Raw genomic sequence first — 20,896 nt, 5'->3', positions numbered from 1 at the left:
AAAGGGAACCTGAGTGAACAAATAACACAACAATGACATAAACAAAGTTATGCAACACCTAATATCCCTGTGTAAAAAAATAAAAAATAAAAAAGTTATTGCCCCCTTACACTCAATAACTGGTTGTGTCACCGTTTAGCTTCCTGTAGTAGTTGTTGATCACTCTCTCACATCGCTGTGGAGGAATTTTGGCCCACTCTTGCATGCAGAACTGCTTTAAGTTAGCGACATTTGTGGGTTTTCAAGCATGAACTGCTCGTTTCACATCCTGCCACAACATCTCAATTGGGATTGAGAAGTAGTGAAAAAAATATTGAAGATCTGATAACAAACATCTGATAACAAAATATTGAAAAGTAGTGAAAATTAGAAAAGGGGAAAATACTTTTTGACGTTACTATACTTGTTTGATTATCACTGTTAACCTATTAAAAGAGCTTGAAGCAAATTGTCTCAAAACAGCATTAATACAGTATAGGGCATTCACTCGCTGCTCTAGAATGTATTGAAATACGGCTAAATTCAAAAAGGGGGCTATGAAATTAACGTCTAAACCTAGTTTTCATTATGAATCACATACAATGAATCATTAGATTGTTCTCTACAATATTACAACATTAATATGCTTGTACTTAACAGTGCTGATTAAATAAGAACGTTAGTTTGTGAACGTTGCTAATTTAGACGGCACAGCTCTTGGTTGTATCTTTTCCATATTTTAGCATTGGGAGGTGATACCCGTGTCATTTTCATCTCCACATCTGTGGCTTTCTATTCCTCTGGTCAATCAATGTTGAGAGGGGGCATTTCTATGGCAATTTAAATGGGAAGACCCAGAAATCCACAATGAAAATTGGAACAGATTTTTTTTCAGGGAGGGATTTCATTCAGAAAAAGTCCATGTTACCACACACGAACCTGCAGCCAATAGCTAGCTTGTCAGTTGACGTTCGAAGTTAGTGCTCCGTGGGAGGAATGGCGCTGACAGTTCTATTGAGCAGCGACCACTTTTTGGCCATAATGACATTGTATTCACTATAATAGAATTGAAGTAGTCTACCTTTTGAACTATATGGTAGAGACACAGGGTTTGGGCTTTTGTTTTTCTGATGCAATTCTATTGAATTAATATTTTTCATAAAAACCCAGCTTCAGTTTCACAGAGAGCGCTTTTCATAAATGCTCATTTGTGTTTGAGATCTTAAATTCAAATTGACAAGACTATGTGATTGAAGTGAGGAGGAACCAGTAGCTGGTTGAAGATAACAGGAGAGCAACCCTCTGAGGCACCTTTCATCTTGAGCTTTTAGAGAAAATTTTAAATAGTCCATGTCCTATCCCTCCCTCATACTCTCAAGACCAACACTCCCTCATCAATCACATTTTATTTATAAAGCCCTTTTTACATCAGCCGATGTCACAAAGTGCTGTACAGAAACCTAAAACCCCAAACAGCAAGCAATGCAGATGTAGAAGCACGGTGGCTAGGAAAAACTCCCTAGAAAGGCCGTAACCTAGGAAGAAACCTCAAGAGGAACCAGGCTCTGAGGGGTGGCCAGTCCTCTTCTGGCTGTGCCGGGTGGAGATTATAACAGTAGATGGGCAAGATGTTCAAATAGAACTGAAGCCACTCTGAACTGAAGCCACTCAGAAGACAAAAATACTAGTGATGCACCGATATGACATTTTTGGCCGATACCTATATCCAAAATTTATCTTGGAAAAAAAACTATACCGATAACCGATATTTAAAATTTTAGCACAGTTAAACAGTTAACACACACACATGGACGCAGCAGTCTAAGGCACTGCATCTAAGGGCAAGAGGCGTCACTACAGTCCATGGTTCAAATCCAGGTTGTATCACATCCGGCCGTGATTGGGAGTCCCATAGGGCGGCAAACAATTGGCCAAGTGTCGTCCGGGTTTGGCCGTCATTGTAAATATGAATTTGTTCTTAACTGACTTGCCTAGTTAAATAAAGGTTACACACAAACACACCCCCCAAAAAGTTATTTTATTGGCATTTACGTATGTCCCCATTACCAGTAAAACATAATCAAAACTATAGGTTAGTTTTGCTCATGCAAGAAGGGTGTTCTGGTGAAATACCTCACTCATACTATCAGAGAACCGGGGTTACAGTCGTAACCTATAGTTCTCTTTCAAGTATTAATTTTGGTATTTCACTATGGGATATACTGACTCCCGTATTGCCAGACAAGCTTATCCTGACGACCGACTGCCCTGGTCTATATATCACACAAATGGGCCTTGCCCCTCAGAAGATCCTACACGTAAAACACTATGCGCCAGGGTCGGTGCAGTAACATCCAGCCTATAAAACTTTGCAAATGTATGAGGCGAAGCCCAACTCGCTGCTGAGCAAATATCTTGGATAGATATGCCCTTAAATAAAGCCCAGAACGTAGCCATTCCTCTAGTAGAATGAGCCCGTAGGCCAGCAGGAGACTGGAGACCCTTACTTGTGTAGGCCAAAGCAATAGCCCCCACTATCCAGTGGGAGAGGCGTTGTTTAGTGAGCGCTTTACCCGTGTGTGGTTTCGCCCAGGAAACAAACAACTGATCACATTTCCTAAATCCCTTAGTCCTGTCCATTTAGATGCGCAGAGCGCATACTGGGCACAACATATGCAACCGTTGATGTTCCGGAGAGGAAAACGGTGGGGGATAAAAAGCTACTAGCTCAAGGGGAAGATGGGTTAATAATCTTAGGGATAAATAGGGGTTAGGCCGCAATCACACCCTATTGTTACCAGGTGCAAATTGCGCACTGGACGAGTGCACAGAGAATGTGTGAATGTCACTTACACGCGTTGCAGATGCCAGTGCTAGTAATAGCGTGGTCTTACATGAAAGCAACTTCAGTTCCACCTGATCCAGAGGCTCAAAAGGCTGTTGGCATAGAGCATCCAAAACAATTGATAAATCCCATGACGGGGCCAGCCGTTTGGACACCGGACGCAAGCGACGTGCACCCTTCATAAAACGGGCGACAAGGGGGTGTTGCCCATCAGTCGTGTTCCCAAAACCCACATGACAAGCTGAAATAGCTGCCAGATATACTTTATTAGTAGAAAAAGCCTTTCCCTTTTCTAATAATTCCTGTAGAAACAACAGAATTACCAGGACAGAGCACTGGAATGTCACTGTATTTTAGCGCACCATTCCTCAAACGCGATTTATAATTATAAAGGGACCTGGTGGATGCGGCTCTAGCACTCTGAATAGTCTAAATTACATTGAGGAAGCCCGGCAGTGTTCAAGATGCACCATTCACGGGCCAGGCCCAGAGTGCCAACCGTTCCAGGTGAGGGTGAAAAATGTCGCCTCGCACAGTTGGTCCCGACGCAGGGGGAGGGGCCACGAAAGACCACAGAGTTGAGTGATCGCCGCTAGCCAGTGTTTCCCTGGCCAATGTGGCGCTATTAGTATGAACGATAGCCCCTTCTCCCGCACCCTGGCTAGGGTGGGGGAAAATCAGGGCCAGTAGGAGGAATGCATACAGGAGGACGCCTGGCCACTCGTACGCCAACGCGTCCACTCCCATCGATGCATCCTGATCCCTCAGGGGGAAAAAAGTGGACACTGAGTATTCTCCATTGATGCGTAAAGATCCACTCCTGGAATGCCGAAGTGCATCCAAACCCGATTGGCTACCTCCGGGTGAAGTTTCCACTCTCCGAATAGAGGATTCCCCCAGGAAAGTAAAATCTGCCCCCAGATTCAATACTCCCGGTACATGAGTAGCTCTCAGTGACTGGAGATGCACACTGCTCCACACAATCAGTCCGCATGCCAGTGTGTGTAAGTGAGGGGATCACAGTCCCCCTTGTCTGTTTATGTAAGCCACAACAGTGGTATTGTCTGTTCTGACTAGAACATGACGACCCTCCAAAAATGGGAGGAACAACTTTAATGCTAGGGACACTGCAAGGAGTTCCACGCAGTTTATGTGAGTAGAACTGAGATGGGGTCCCCACACCCCACTGACTGTTCTGCCCTTGTGGGTCGCACCCCAACCCGAGAGAGATGCGTCCGTCATGACTACTTTTCTGGATAAAATAGTGTCCATCTGGGAACCTTGTGACATACACATCCTGTGTCTCCAGGAGTGCAGTGCTACCATGCAGTCTTGAGATCTGATGTTTGTGACGTATTGGGCTCAGACCCAGAGAAGAGAACCAGCGTTGAAACCCTCTCATATTCAAATGTCCTAACGGAATGACTGCTAAAGCCGATGCCATCAAGCCTAGTAGCCTCAGGCATGTTTTTAAAGACCAGGTTCCCTCAGCGAAACAGTGCTAGGCAATCTTCAAATGTTCTTATACGTTCCACCGAAAGGCGAGCTTTGAGCGATACCGAATACAGGAAAGAGATTATTCTGATTCCCACCCAGACACTCTTTACTGCGTTTATTCTGAAGCCTAGAAGTGTCAGGTGTTCCAATAACAGCTGACTGTGTTCTAAGACCTCGTCTCGATTGCGCACACAGCATCCAATCGTCTATGTACGTCATCAGCCGAATGCCCTTCTCTTTGAGTGGGGCTATGGCTGCCTCGGTACACTTCAGAAAAACACGAGGTGACAGAGAGAGGCCGAAAGGGAGCAGTAGTGGGAGCTGGCTCGTAGCGGGAGCGCGCTTATGTGACCTGTCACCGCAGAAGAAGCAGTAGCTCCCTCTGGTGGTGTTATAGGGGGGCACCCTGTTTGTTTAGATTTTCTGAGAAACAACATGTCTGACTGCGCCCTTGGCCTGTATCCTGGTTGCGCTAGTATACTTTTTTTTGTGAACTGACATTGGGGAGTGTGAGACAAGAGGGAGGCTTTGTGGAAGCATCCATCTGAATATTGTCTCTTCTCTTTGGGCTGTACCAACTCGGGCCTGGTACGCCGGACAGAACACTGAGGTGTCCGGGAACTTGCACCCTGGAAAAGGCTCAGGATTGGAGCAGGGGATAGAACAGTGCTTGGGGGAGACTGTACTTGCCTCTCTGGTGATGGGGACATCGCTAGGCCATGTGCTTCTTCCTCCTTATCCCCTGGGTGGGGTAAGTAGCAGGCTGGCCCCTTGGTGCCATGGGCGGGAAGGAGGGTTTCTTAGACCAGGGGCCCAAGTTTCCCCAGGCTGCGAACCAGCCTAGGGGGCTGGGCATCTGGGGATCTTAAAGGTTAAGGGCGGGTGACCTGCTGCAGCCTGGACGAAGGTGCGGCGAGGCACTGGGCTGTGTCTTCCTGGACATACAGAGCTTGAGGGCTTCACCCTCCCTCTTTTTCTCCTCACACCGTTTCCGCTACCTTATTCCCACAGGAGCAGATTCGTGTCGGGAGCTTCTCCTCGTTTGGGGTGGGAGATGCCTTTGTCGCCATTGCTTGGATGTTACGTTTTTAACTGTCAGAAAAAAATAGCATGGTAGGCTAGTCCCAGAAAGCTAGCGATTAGCGTGGGTTCTCTCTGACGGTGACACTCGGCGTGATGGCCGGATACTGTTTCAAAAGGACAGGTTAGAAAAGATAGCTTGATGTAGCTAGTAGAAATTTTTCTTGCCGAAGTAAAACCCCCAAAAGCTAGCTAGCGTGGTGGCTAGCTTGCCGACGACTAGTCACTGTTTGGATACAGCTAACTTGGCCATGAACAAGTTAGCCGTGTCACAGCTGTAACCGTTACTCCCTATAATTTTTCTCTAGCTATGGTGAAGGGAAAGGAAAAATTGTCAGTCGCACAATCCCGAGAATAGAACCCGGCGAGCGAGTTGTAAGCTCACGTCTGTGGACAGTTTAGCTATTTCTGGAAAATGCAGTCGTGTCGAGGTAAGGTTTCTGATGAAAAGCGAGATGTTTGAATGACTCAGACATTGCGTCGGACTGTTTATAGGGTAGGAGGGACACCCTTCCCGAATAACACGTCTCGAAGTCAAGCCAATCAGGGTTTCATCATACGTCAAGCAGTGAAGTTTCAGCTCTGTCTGTCCGTGGCATCTCTCCCTCGGTGCACACTGTCACTGTGTCCGTTTCCATCTTGTCCAGCTATGTATGTAACATTTCACGTAAACCCTGTTTCTTGTCTGCATCGAAGTAGCGGTCCTTGTACATAGTGTTGAGCATGGTGGCGACACAGTAAAGAGGCTCAGAGAGAATGCCACCGAATCGCTTGTTCATAGCCTGTGTCGGCAGTTTTGTTGAGCAGGCGTTTCAATGCCATGACAGAGGGTATCTCGTCCTCTGCAGGTGATGAGCTTATTTCTCGAGTCAGTTGTTCAAATGGAGCTAGCTAGTGTGTTCATGTTTCCAAGCTTCAAACATGTTCTCAAATGCCATTGAAATGGCAGCAGCGGTATGACAACCAGCATATTCATGAGCATGCAATACAACTTTCCTCAGTACGAAATCCTCGATGACCCACTGTGCTCAGACTCAGCATGCTCATGGGGCTGACATCGCTGGTCCAAATGTCAGTCGTGAAGCTAATAGCAGGGACGCTACTACTGTAACTCCGGTAGGGAAACATCAAAAATAGCGGTGCTCGACCAGTCGGCGAAAGCCAACATCAGCCACGACAGAGAACAGTTGATTGTCAAGGGCAATGAATTCCATTATCTTGGCGTTAATGAATTTCGCCATTGAGTTGTCTCGCTGAAATTTTTTTACTCTTTCAAATGACCGCTCGACTTGTTGACTGCTTGATCCACACAGCAGACATTGTGGGCTAGGTTAGGAATGCTGTGTTGCACGTAAAGCACAACATTTTACGTGGCGTCATTACGTCATGTACATACGCAAGTCAGCTTTGACATTGGTTTTGCACATCAGCGTTAAACTTGACATCGGGCCGATGTTGACATTTGTGGCTAATATCGACCAATTCCAATATGTTCACCTATCATGCATCCCTAGAAAATACTGTAGTCTAGAACAGACCTCATGTGAACTTATGGGGTTCAAGAAATGAAAGATAAAATGCTTTCATGTGAACGACGGTAATGCGATCTTCACCATTCCCCAGCAGACCTTGGATTAAAGTTTCATTCTTTCCCCTCAAAGGGTAGCGAGTAGGCTCAGGGCGCCAGGCAAGGCCGGGTTGTGATGTTTATTGAAAATACCTGATGAAACAGCTTGCAACTCTACAGTTGCCTCAGAGGTGAAATGGGTTAATTGGATGAAAATGTTGAATGTTCAGAAGCACTAAGCCCATTTTGAGATGTGAGAGACTAGATAGGAGAGGAGACAGAAGAGGCTGTGCTCATAGAAGTGTGTAGTGATTCGTGAACAACTTTAAAGCAGAGTGCAGTAGTGGTGTACCATTAGACCTTAGTGACTATAACCTCACCAAGACCTCCACGGTAAAAATGTTGCCTGTGTCTCCATGTAGTCAATAAAATGTATTCTTAAATCGGTTTTCATTTTGAACGTGCACATCGAGTTGTGCAATAGGAGTGTACATGCTTAGTAGATACATTTACGTGATTCTGCCTCCTGAACTGACAGTGTGGAGACAGTAGCTGAATGTGTTGTATAGATGGGTGGGTGTGCATACCTCTTGAGCTGAGTGTGTAGTGATGAGGCCAGGCGAACCATCTCCTCCAGCTCTCTCACCAGCTTGTTTCTCTTACAGTGCAATCTCAATCTGATAGAAAACAAAACATGTTAGGTCACAGCCGGATTGAAAATATATACAGCAGTATAGACAGTTAAAAGGGCAAAAGGCAGACACTTGTGTCTCATAAAAGACATCTTGTTATCCAGTTCTTTATTTATTGGGGGAGTGTGTCAGTGTAATGAGGCTTTAATGGAAACAGGCCATAACATAATAACTGAGTCTTTTGATCATCTTCCAGGCCGCGGTTACAGAACCAGCAGTTAGAAAAGGGCATCTTTTGTGTCCAACCTACATCCCCGGTTAGTGATGCTCAGGTTACAGGAAGGGAGAAACCAGAGAGGGAACTCAATGCAGGTACAGTATTGAGAACAGAGAACAAGGTAGCTGTTTAGGAAAGCTAGAGGGGGAGAGGGAGGGGGAATATGAATGAGAGAAAGAGAGGAAAAGAGACAGGAATGTGAGCGAGAGAGCGAGAGGGGAGAATGTGAGCGAGAGGGGAGAATGTGAGCGAGAGGGGAGAATGTGAGCGAGAGGGGAGAATGTGAGCGAGAGGGGAGAATGTGAGCGAGAGGGGAGAATGTGAGCGAGAGGGGAGAATGTGAGCGAGAGGGGAGAATGTGAGCGAGAGGGGAGAATGTGAGCGAGAGGGGAGAATGTGAGCGAGAGGGGAGAATGTGCCATAGTCACAAGGCCCAATTGTTGTAGTCCCCTTGGTTACCTGATCCAGAGTGCAGGTGTCCAATCACTAAAAGGTAAAAATGCACCTTACAGAGGGCCAGTGATGGGTAAGAGACTAGGGGTTCTACACACCAGTACATATACTATCCACTTCTACAGTCTGTGATCCAATTACAATCATGAGCCATGAATGTCATGAAAAAAGGTTATGCAGATTGAAGCAGCCAACACAACAAAAGGTGCGTTGTGTGTCTGGGAGTAACTCTTACAGGGTCGACATACACAACGTTGGGTCGACAGAGAGCACAGTGTTGATGCTTTTCAACCTGTTTGACAGTGTTTTCTTGAACCCAGTTGGAGACGTCGGTCTGTTTTCCATAGTTAGTGTTCAGTCTAGTTTCTATTTATTAACAGAGCCACGGGGCCCAGTCCATCACCATGTCCACATCAGGGAGTAGACCTTTGTGTTTATGTAACAGTCATATCAGGTGCTGCACCTGAGGCACTTGCACTATGTCTTTTCACTGCAGGTACAGTACAGTATGTTGTGGGCCTTGCTCTGCCTATCTATTCCGTCTGTGAATATACTGCAGCCTAGTTCCAGTGGGATTCCCATGGCCCCCTCTCTCCTTCACGCAACAGACACGCCGACCCGTTGTCTGGCTAGCATTGAAATGAGATGTAGAAATTCATTTTTAAAATGCACTCTTTTGGTGAGGTGCTGACTAACAGAACAATTGCCAAAAAGTGGCAATAAAAATGTCCTGCAAAGACAGAAGAGTGGATGACTAATTGAATCTCCTGTATCATTGTGTGACCATAATGCTTTCCTGGTGTGCAGCTCTATTCCCTCTGTTATCCCTCCTTCCCTGACCGTGACCCTGACCTAGGGATGGAGCGGTGGCCAACTCTCAATAAGTCAGTGAGCCCCAGGCTGATCACGATTACTTCATTGGGGATAAACGAAAGGGGGCACATCACTCGCGTCACCTCCCACGCTCACCTCTCAGTCAGGGCCTTGCTCTGGTTGTCCCTGGCAGCCTGCAGGTCTCTCTCAAGCATCTTCTTCTCAGTCTCAATCTTCTCCTGTTCATTGGGCGCTCTCTTGCAGGGCTTGATATACTGCAGCTCCTTCAGTAGCTCCTCCTTCTCATTGATGAGGATGAGGCGGTCGCGCTCCGGGTCTAGAAGCCCCGGCCAAGCCTCACTGTCCAGTTTGGCTATCTGCACCTCGATGGTGGCAATCCTGGGGTTGGGGGGAGGAGAGGACATCATATAATTCATGTTCTTTTATGTTGTATTTAAATTGTGTGGAGGAGAGGTTTAAGAGAGAAATAATATGGCTTATAATATGTTAAAGGTCATTATAAAGGCTCATGAACGCTCATAGCAAGTTATAAAGTCACTAGACTGATACTTGATGTGTTGTGTTGGGAATGAGTCATCTGGATAACGTGAAAAAGAATGATTTTATGAATATCACTAGCTGCAACAGAATACCATTGTGGATACCATTTTCATGTCTCTGTGTCCAGTATGAAGGAAGTAAGAGGTCGTTTCACGAGTAGGGCTGTGGGGGTCACGAAATTGTCAGCCGGTGATTGTCAAGCCAATAACTCTCCTTCTCACGGTAATTGACCGTTAATTAACAAACACATTTAGCATCTCCTGACTTCCACACTGATCTTTAGACGGGTCTAAAGAAGCATGAAATCAAGAAAATATAGTCTTTCAGAAGAACAGAATAGCATACTATGAGTTGTCCTTAGGTTAGGTCCTGTCTGGCTATGCCAAATGGGTGTGGGTTACACTAGTTCATTTAGCAGACAAGATATGCTTAGAATTCCGTGGCATTATTTGATATTATGAAGAATATAATTGAACAAAGCTGAATCAAACTGAAAGGATATTTTCTCCAAACGATTTGAGGGCGTGCACACATGCGACTATTCTGTGTTGAGCTATGAATAAGCACATATGAAATCATGTAACCAAAAAAAAGTGTTAAACAAATACATTTCAGATCAAAACTTTTATCACACGTGATTGCGAAATTACTGGGCTTATAAGAACACGTTTCACTAGGCTCTGTAGGCCATGAGCTCTCCAACCCTGTTCCAGACATGCTAGGCCTACAGGCTACACTTAAGAGTTATTTGGCCATTTTAGTGGTGATACAAACCTTATCAAAGCATATAGGCCTATGGGCTAGGCTACATGAGACTATGCTTGGAAAAAGTGGCACAAAAAATGTTTTATGCGCTGTTCCTTGCCTGCACATGCTGGGCATCATTCACATGTGATAATATTCTCACCCATCAGACTATTCTCAATTTAATCTTGTCTTTACATGTACTAAATAATGTGTGTGAAATGAGTTGTAATTTAGAAATGGGCCATTGTCATGCACCTGTCGGAACAGGGGCGGTGGGAAATAGAAGACGTCATCCGTATGCACTTGAAGGAGGACGCTTTCCCGCAGTTCATTTTCATGCCAGCCTGGTAGGCTACTCCGGTTGTAAAGCAAAGCAATATTATGGAAGTTACTAAATAAATGAATAAAATAAAATAAATAAAGTAGACCTAGCCTATAGAATCTTCCTCTTTTTAACAGAGGCCATCAAAAGTATTTTCTCACGCAATTGCATATCCTATGGAAATGTTGCGCAACTCGGGCTTATAGGAACACATTTCATTCCATGCATCAACCAGCTAAGAGGAGCTGGGTCCCAATGCGCAACAAGTGATCCTATTCCGCTCAAACTCAATGTCAGGGCTCCCATGAGCACTAACAATGAGCAAACAGCCACACAATCTCCATAAACAAACATCGGCAGTAGAATGGCCTTACTAAAGAGATGAGTGACTTTCAACGTGGTACCATCATAGGATGTTACCTTTTCAACAAGTCAGCCCGTCAAATTTCTGCCCTGCCAAAGCTGCCCCAGTCAACTGAAAGTGATGTTATTGTGAAGTGAAAAGGTCTAGGAGCAACAATGGCTCAGCCGTGAAGTGGTAGGCCACACAAGCTCACAGAACGGAACCTCCGAGTGCTGAAGCGCGTAAAAATCATTGGTCCTCGGTTGCAACATTCACTACCGAGTTCCAAACCGCCTCTGGAAGCAACGTCAGCACAAGAACTGTACATTGGGATCTTCATGAAATGGGTTTCCAAGCAGCCGCACACAAGCCTAAAATCACCATGTACAATGCCAAGCATCGACTGGAGTGGTGTAAAGCTCCCTGCCATTGGACTCTGGAGCAGTGAAAATATGTTCTCTGGAGTGATTAATCACGCTTCACCATCTGGCAGTCTGACGGATGAATCTGGGTATGGCGGATGCCAGGAGAACGCTACCTGCCCCAATGCATAGTGCCAACTGTAAAGTTTGGTGGAAGAGGAATAATGGTCTTGGGCTGTTTTTCATGGTTTGGGCTAGGCCCCTTAGTTCCAATGAAGGGAAACCTTAACGCTAAAGCATACAATTACATTTTAGATGATTCTGTGCTTCCAACTTTGTGGCAACAGTTTGGGGAAGGCCCATTCCTGTTTCAGCATGACAATGCCCCCATGCACAAAGTGAGGTCCATACAGAAATGGTTTGTCGAGATTGGTGTGGAATGACTGGCCTGCACAGAGTCCTCAAACCCATCGAAAACCTTTGGGATGAATTGGAACATCGACTGCGAGCCAGGCCTAATCGCCCAACATCAGTGCCCAACCTCACTAATGCTCTTCTGGCTGAAAGGAAGCAAGCCCCCACAGCAATGTTCCAACATCTAGTCAAAAGCCTTCCCAGAAGAGTGGAGGCTGTAAAAGAAGCAAAGGGGGACCAACTTCATATTAATGCCCATGATTTTGGAATGAGTTGTTCGACGAGCAGGTGTCCACATACTTTTGGTCATGTAGTGTACCTTTTTAGCTAATAGACTATTGTTAGAGTTTACACTTCCTCTTCCAATGAACTGTGTGGAGGTCAAAACAACTGTCTACCAAATCTATTCAAAATGTTGATTACTTCTACTTGCCAATATCATTCACCTGATGAGAAGACAAAATGTTATATATTTTTTTAAATATGCTAACATACGATGGGGTTCCCTGGGTCGCCGGTGTGCCTGGGAAAGAAAATGTTGAAAACCCCTTATTTGAGTTACACAAGTTACCTTCTTTTTGCTTCTTCATACTTCAGGCTTAGTCGAACCTTCTCTGCCAACTTGTTGGTGTTGGTCCCAAACTGGATCAAACAAAAGAATAACAGAACTGAAGGTGTGGTGTGACAAACCTACATTCTGATCAATTAGTGATGCAACCAGTATCTGTGCATCATTCCATGGCACACTTCCAAAGGTTACACCTGGGTCCTGTTCATTAGGGCACACCAAAGCAAAACATTTTTAAACAGAAAACGAAAACAAGCGTTTCTTATTGGACAAGTCCAGGTAGTGCCTCCCAATTTGTCCATTCCTCTCACCTCAGCAGGTATGTCTGTCTGGGAGCTGGTTTCGGAGTAGAGTCGAGGGATGGACAGCTCAGAGTTGGCCAGGGAGGGGCTGCTGCCCCACAGGTCAGACTGAGAACCCACTGAGTCCAGCTGGAAGCCGTCCTTAAGCACTGCTAGTTTCTACAGGGAGGAGACAGACATACTGTATACAGGCTTGACACATCAGGGAGAAGTCACGGCTAGTAATGTTTACATATTTTGCTGTGTGTCTTGCATTCACAAAAGCTCCTGTCCTATGGTTTAAATCTATAATATAGACCATAGTCGTGTTCATAGAGATAGAGTCCTGTACATTGCATAAAGATGTGTTTTTGCAAGTGGCCAAACATGGTAACCTACTTAAATCAATGATAAAATCAGTGCAGTCAGTGATAAAATCAGTCCTGATCTTCAAGGTTGTTGATAAATATCATAAATAGCTCAGCACTGAAGCACAGAGTGGAATGAACCTCATCTTTAATATTAAAGTACACAATTCAAGTAAAACCAGCAAAGACAAGACTGGCAACTGACACAATGCTGACTGAGTAGGGCAGGCTTCATACACTGCAGTCAGACAGACAATACAAATCACACACACATACAGTTGACGTCGGAAGTTTACATACACTTAGGTTGGAGTCATTAAAACTCGTTTTTCAACCACTGCACATATTTCTTGTTAACAAACTATAGTTTTGGCAAGTCAGTTAGGACATCTACTTTGTGCATGACAAGTAATTTTTCCAACAATTGTTTACAGACAGAATATTTCACTGTATCACAATTCCAGTGGGTCAGCGTGGAAAATTCCAGAAAATGATGTCATGGCTTTGGAAGCTTCTGATAGGCTAATTGACACCATTTGAGTCAATTAGAGGTCTACGTGTGGATGTATTTCAAGGCCTACCTTCAAACTCAGTGCCTCTTTGCTTGACATCATTGGAAAATCAAAAGAAATCAGCAAAGACCTCAGAAAATAAATTGTTGACCTCCATAAGTCTGGTTCATCCTTGGGAGCAATTTCAAAATGCCTGTATGTACCACGTTCATCTGTACAAAACAATAGTATGCAAGTAAACACCATGGGACCACACAGCCGTCATACCGCTCAGGAAGGAGACACGATCTGTCTCCTAGAGATGAACGTACTTTGTTGCGAAAAGTGCAAATCAATCCCAGAACAGCAGCAAAGGACCTTATGAAGATGCTGGAGGAAACAGGTACAAAAGTATCTATATCCACAGTAAAACGAGTCCTATATCGACATAACCTGAAAGGCCGCTCAGCAAGGAATAAGCCACTACCTCAAAGCCGCCATAAAAAAAGCCAGACCACGGTTTGCAACTGCACATGGGGACAAAATTGTACTTTTTGGAGAAATGTCCTCTGGTCCGATGAAAAAAATAGAACTGTTTGGCCATAATGACCATTGTTATGTTTGGAGGAAAAAGGGGGAGGCTTGCAAGCCAAAGAACACCATCCCAACCGTGAAGCACTGGGGTAGCAGCATCATGTTGTGGGGGTGCTTTGCTGCAGAAGGGACTGGTGCAATTCACAAAATAGATGGCATCATGAGGCTGGAAAATGATGTGGATATATTGAAGCAACATTTCAAGACATCAGTCAGGAAGTTAACGCTTTGTCGCAAATGGGTCTTCCAAATGGACAATGACCCCAAGCATACTTCAAAAGTTGTGGCAAAATGGCTTAAGGACAACAAAGTCAAGGTATTGGAGTGGCCATCACAAATCCCTGACCTCAATCATACACAACATTTGTAGGTAGAACTGAAAAAGTGTGTGCGAGCAAAGAGGCCTACAAACCTGACTCAGTTACACCAGCTCTGTCAGGAGGAATGGGCCAAAATTCACCCAAGTTATTCTGGGAAGCTTGTGGAAGGCTACCCAAAACGTTTGACCCAAGTTAAACAATTTAAAGGCAATGCAACCAAATAGTAATTGAGTGTATGTAAACTTCTGACCCACTGGGAATGTGATGAAAGAAATAAAAGCTGAAATAAAACACTCTACTATTATTCTGACATTTCACATTCTTAAAATAAAGTGGTGATCCTAACTGACCTAAGACAGGGAATTTTTACTAGGATTAAATGTCAGGAATTGTGAAAAACTGAGTTTAAATGTATTTGGCTAAGGTGTATGTAAACTTCCGACTTCAACTGTACATACAACTGAACTGTCAGCTGCAGAAGGCTGGGGAGGGGAGACAGCCCGGTGGAGAGAGAGAGCACATGAGAGAGAGAGTGGCTCTGCATTATTAAACACAACCCAGCCCCTACTAAGAAACACAGTCTTTGTTGTTTTCTACTGCCACCCAGATTAAAACTGGGGCACATTTGATGTGCGTACGTGCGTGTGTGTGTGTGCATGAGCGCACGTGTGTCCCACTCCCTCAGGTCAGAGCAGAGGAGGAAGCATGAAGAAGGTAGGTCGACTACCAACCCCTCCTCCAGCTCAGCCTCTAAAAGACTTAGCATGCTGGTGAATCATTGATTGAGCAGCAAAGTCATGACAGAGTCTGCAGTACCATGCGGTCTTGTCTGTCTGTCTGCTACTCAGCCCAGGGGGGCTGGGACAGGAGAGGGGAGATGGAGGTTGCAGGGGACACAGGTAACAAGGGAGGGTGGGAGACGCACCAGCAGAGAGAAAATGCTGTGCCGTGTGAGATGAAGAGGTACACGAGACCAAGACGAGACTCTGCAGTTCCTGTCTACTCCCTTTCTTCTTCGCTCTCTCCTCTCTCTTTCCCTGCCTGACCATCAGCCCACCCCATCTCCCTCCCTACTCCTTTCCTTCCTTCCTTCCTTCCTTCCTTCTCGCTTTCCATGACAGTCAGCCTAGCTCAAAACAGCCACCCGTTACCCCCACACTCCCGCATCCTCTGATCCCCCCCATCGTCTCATATGAAGCTGATAGGCTGTCATCTACCCATCTCCTCATAGCAACACCTGATCCCCCTCCCCGCTTACCTGCATGAGCTCCTGTTTCTCCTTCTCCCCGGAGCTGATGGCGTCCTTGATAGACTTGACTTCGTTCAGAATGGCCTGCGCCTCATGGAGCTTGAAGCCGTACGGCGCACTGGACACCTTGTGATCGATCCTGGAGGGAGGGGATGGGAGGGGAGGAAGAGGGATAAGGTGGGACAGGGTTAAGGTGGGAGAGGGAGAGAAAGTGAGGAAGAAAAAGACAAGTTGGAAACTGATCAGACAGTGATATAGGTTATGAAACTGAATCAGTGAGTAGGCCTAAATACTACATAGATAGCACTATCAGACTTCTACATTTTTGCTCTCATATTTAACATCTTTAGTTTGGTGTTTGTTAAAAAGGTATGTTGTTTTAAAAAAACATGTTTCATTTTCACTATGAAAATACTACAGTGACACTTTTAAACCATCCTGATCTAATCTGGATTAGAGTGAACAATAACAAAAAACTAAGGATCCAGGACAGGAACCAAACTGGATTTTAAGGGCCACAGGTGTAGAGAGAGTAAAGAGCCTGAAGCCCAGACAGTCAGCTACACATGGAGAGACCGTCCGTGGCAGCAGTATCAAATATGTAAAGTCAGTCAACAACAAGTCATGCATGCAGTGGAATAACAGGTCTTTCCACATTGTTCAGAGAGCAAAGGAGGGAGGGGGCAGCACTCCTTCACTGCAGACCAAGGAGAACTAGAACCAGTGAGGCCTATCCAAGCCTTTTCCACTTCAGTAGAAATATATGCTGTTAGAATAGATACTCTCCTTCTATTTCGGTCTTTTGTTATAAAGATCCTGAAGTATTTTCTCTGGGAAAGGAGAGTTCAGGACAGACAGGATGTTGCCGTGTTCGTATATTAGTACGGTTCCATGATTGTTGGTAAATGTTTGATAGCAAAGGAAGGTTTGAAATTTGATAGGAAAATGAAGGTCACGGAAGAACGGTTGGAATCCAGTCGAACTACTATGTAGCTTGTCTTTCGTTTAAAAAACTAAACTGAACTGAGGCAGGGCCCATCTGTCTTTTTCCACAACACAGATGCAAGAGGCGGCACTCCAGGCATTCAAAGAGAAATGTGTTTCACAGACAAATATTGTGATATTTTACCATTTTGAGGGTCATCATCAAATTCACTGTCAGAGAGCTGCCTTTTCGACCATAGTGAGATGAGGGCCTCGAGTGTGTTGATAATGGGAATATTTTTATGGCTGTAGCGAAAAAAGCAGAAGCCTACTACTACTAAGTGTAATTGTGATAGTGTAATGATGTCGGGTTGCACTTACTCTTTCAGCGTTTCAAAGCCCTGCTCTTTATGCTGCAATTCTTGTTTCATGCAGGCGAGGTCCCTCTTCAGCTTATTCACCTGAGACAAAGAAATCAAATCTTATTTCTCACACATTTCTTACACATTAGCAATGTTAATGCGAGTGTAGCGAAATGCTTGTGCTTCTAGTTCCGACAGCGCAGTAATATCTAACAAGTAATCTAACAATTCCCCAACAACTACCTAATACACACAAATCTAAAGGGGTGAATGAGAATATGTACATATAAGTATATAAGTATATGAGCGATGGCCGAGCGGCATAGGCAAGGTGCAATAGATGGTATAAAATACAGTATATACACATGTGATATGAGTAATATAAGATATGTAACATTATTAAAGTGACATTATTTAGAGTGCATTGAATAAAGTGGCTCGTGATCCATTTATTAAAGTGGCCAGTGATTGGGTCTCAATGTAGGCAGCATCCTCTCTGAGATAGTGATTGCTGTTTAGCAGTCTGATGGCCTTGAGTGACAAGAATAGAGTTATTTCACTGAGAAAAAAATAGTGCCCAAATCGAAATACTATTGATTACTGGCAATATGATCATGTTCGGCTTATTCAACTGAGAGAAACACACTGCATATTAAAGATCGACCGATTATTATTTTTCAACGCCGATACCGATTATTGGAGGACCAAAAAAAGCCGATGCCGAGTAATCGGCCAATTTTTTTTGCATGTATTTGTAATAATGACAATTACAACAATACTGAATTAACACTTATTTTAACTTAATATAATACATCAATAAAATCAATTTAGCCTCAAATAAATAATGAAACATGTTCAATTTGGTTTAAATAATGCAAAAACAAAGTGTTGGAGAAGAAAGTAAAAGTGCAATATGTGCCATGTAAGAAAGCTAACGTTTAAGATCCTTGCTCAGAACATGAGAACATATGAAAGCTGGTGGTTCCTTTTAACATGAGTCTTCAATATTCCCAGGTAAGATGTTTTAGGTTGTAGTTATTATAGGAATTATAGGACTATTTCTCTCTATACGATTTGTATTTCATATACCTTTGACTATTGGATGTTCTTATAGGCACTTTAGTATTGCCAGTGTAACAAACAGTATAGCTTCCGTCCCTCTCCTCGCTCCAACCTGGGCTCGAACCAGGAACACATCGACAACAGCCACCCTCGAAGCAGCGTTACCCATGCAGATCAAGGGGAACAACTACTCCAAGTCTCAGAGCGAGTGACGTTTGAAACGCTATTAGTGCGCACCCCGCTAACTAGCTAGCCATTTCACATCGGTTACACCAGCCTAATCTTGGGAGTTGATAGGCTTGAAGTCATAAACAGCGCAATGCTTGAAGCACAGCGAAGAGCTGCTGGCAAAACGCACGAAAGTGCTGTTTGAATGAATGCTTACGAGCCTGCTGCTGCCTACCACCGCTCAGTCAAACTGCTCTATCAAATCATAGACTTAATTATAATATAATAACCGTTCCGTTCCGTATTTTATCTAACGGGTGGCATCCCTAAGTCTAAATATTCCTGTTACATTGCACAACCTTCAATATTATGTCAAAATTACGTAAAATTCTAGCAAATTAGTTCGCAACGAGCCAGGCGTCCCAAACTGTTGCATATACCCTGACTCTGCATCCAATGAACGCAAGCGAAGTGACAATTTCACCTGGTTAATATTGCCTGCTCACCTGGATTTCTTTTAGCTAAATATGCAGGTTTAAAAATATATACTTCTGTGTATTGATTTTAAGAAAGGCATTGATGTTTATGGTTAGGTACAGTTGTGCAACGATTGTGCTTTTTTCGCAAATGCGCTTTTGTTAAATCATCCCCCGTTTGGCGAAGTCGGCTGTCTTTGTAAGGAAGAAATAGTCTTCACAGTTCGCAACGAGCCAGGCGGCCCAAACTGCTGCATATACCCTGACTCTGTTGCAAGAGAAGTGACACATTTTCCCTAGTTAAAAGAAATTCATGTTAGCAGGCAATATTAACTAAATATGCAGGTTTAAAAATATATACTTGTGTATTGATATCCCTGCCGGCCAAACCCTCCCAAACCCGGACACCGCTGGGCCAATTGTGCGCCGTGGGCCTCCCGGTCCCGGCCGGCTGCGACAGAGCTTGGACTCGAACCCAGAATCTCTGGTGGCACAGCTAGCACTGCGATGCAGTGCCTTAGACCACTGCGCCACCCGGGAGGCCCTATTCATACTATTTCATCCTTCCACAAGATATAGTCCTGAAACAAAACTACGGTTGCTAGCCAAGCCGGCTGGTCGTTGCTTCTATTGGTTCGGTGGCCAGAGACGCGACCCAGTCATTCAGTCTTTTTGTTCTGTATCTATGGACGGGACCCAGTCGTTCATTCTAAATGTTCCATTGCCATACTGGCTGGCAACATTCTTATCCCTTGTTTGCTAGCTAGCCAACTACAGCTAACTTAGCCATGTCAAACGGTGCAAAAAGAACATCAGTAGCTGCATTTGTTTAAGCTGTTTTCTAGTGACATTTATTTGGATACATAAAAATGATGCCAGCTGATTCATGATTTGGACTGGCTGAGAAACGCTGCCTGCCAGTCTCTTCCCGACCCCTACACGTTCATTACTATGGGACAGCTGGAGATCAAATTTGAATATTGAAACAATGTTGCAAATGTCGGAGAGACGGACAGTAAGGTTTATACAAATCACCGCTGCTGAAAACTAAATGTTAGCCTAAAAGAAATGTGAGATAACATCTATATGCTTTTTAATGGTGGAGATCATGTTAACTTCCCTGCCTGGGCTGATGAGACAGTGGATTGCGCAGTCAAATGGAAGAGAGTAAAAAGGCATTTTAACATCATAGATTTAGCTGTGGTAACTTGTGGAATAGACACTGGCTGGAATGCGATTTTAACCAATCAGCATTTGCCCACCCATTGTATAATGTTGCACAACGCCAACCGGCAGCTCTGGGATTCATCCCAAATGGCACCCTATGTAGTTAACTACTTTTGACCAGAGCCATATGGGCCCTGGTCAAAAGTAGTACAATATATAGGGAATGAGGTGCAATTTGGGACCCAGCCCTGGGTGGAGGTCTCAGACAAAGATGTCACTTACACACATTCCTCCTTTACAATGAGAAAGAGTTGTACACTCAGTCACTTAGCAACAGTCCTTAGGGATGAGAATTAAGCCAAAACAGGAGACTTAAGGACACATATGGGTATACACATCCATCCTAATGATTACTGAACACAAGTAAAGCAGGCCATCGTTGGAGTACGGAGATGGTGTAAAAAAATACAATTTTTTTATTTAAAAAAAGAACGGTTTCTTACCCTACTTTTGGAAGTGACTATCTCGGCTTTGAGGATTTCTGGGTCATATTTACTGCTGGAGGACGATCTGGAATTCACTGTGGAAGATAAGAGCCAGGGTGTTATCTAATCCTCTACATCGCGCTATTCAACTTCAAGGCCCTTCTCATCAATCCCCTGTGTGTTATCAAACTACTGTAAATCACCACTTCAAGTCTGAGCAATGGCAGAGGATTCCTCTTAGGAATGGAGTCAAATTAAATTAGTAGGGAGTAGCTTTAATTCCACAAAAATGTAAATTACTGACAACTTGAGTGAACTATGATGTGCTGTAATCCTGTGATCAAATTGATGTGCACCTCCCCAGTGTCAAAAGCGTTGCATCACGCAGAAGAGTAATAAAAGACTACCAATCACTGTAGTTCTCTTCTCTTCTGCCGCCTAATCTCTTTGGTTCCTTGCCCCCTGTTTACGTACAGCCCTTCAAGATTC

At 44.4% G+C, this 20,896-nt stretch overlaps 1 protein-coding gene across 1 annotated transcript in view; it reads right to left on the bottom strand.

Annotated features, from left to right (window-relative positions):
• The window catches only part of LOC115148825 (protein KIBRA), a 52,590-nt gene that overhangs the window by 24,641 nt on the left and 7,053 nt on the right, over positions 1-20,896 (bottom strand). Inside the window, exons 4-10 of the mRNA XM_029691080.1 lie at positions 20,426-20,502; positions 17,069-17,148; positions 15,773-15,902; positions 12,772-12,921; positions 12,464-12,534; positions 9,300-9,542; positions 7,556-7,645 (exon numbers count right to left, since the gene is read on the bottom strand). Of these exons, the coding sequence (XP_029546940.1) occupies positions 7,556-7,645; positions 9,300-9,542; positions 12,464-12,534; positions 12,772-12,921; positions 15,773-15,902; positions 17,069-17,148; positions 20,426-20,502 (841 nt within the window). The remainder of the gene's footprint in view (positions 1-7,555; positions 7,646-9,299; positions 9,543-12,463; positions 12,535-12,771; positions 12,922-15,772; positions 15,903-17,068; positions 17,149-20,425; positions 20,503-20,896) is intronic.

Source organism: Salmo trutta, chromosome 15 (assembly GCF_901001165.1).
Source record: "Salmo trutta chromosome 15, fSalTru1.1, whole genome shotgun sequence".
Lineage (NCBI taxonomy): Eukaryota > Metazoa > Chordata > Actinopteri > Salmoniformes > Salmonidae > Salmo > Salmo trutta.
This window is presented reverse-complemented; position numbering and strand designations above follow the sequence as displayed.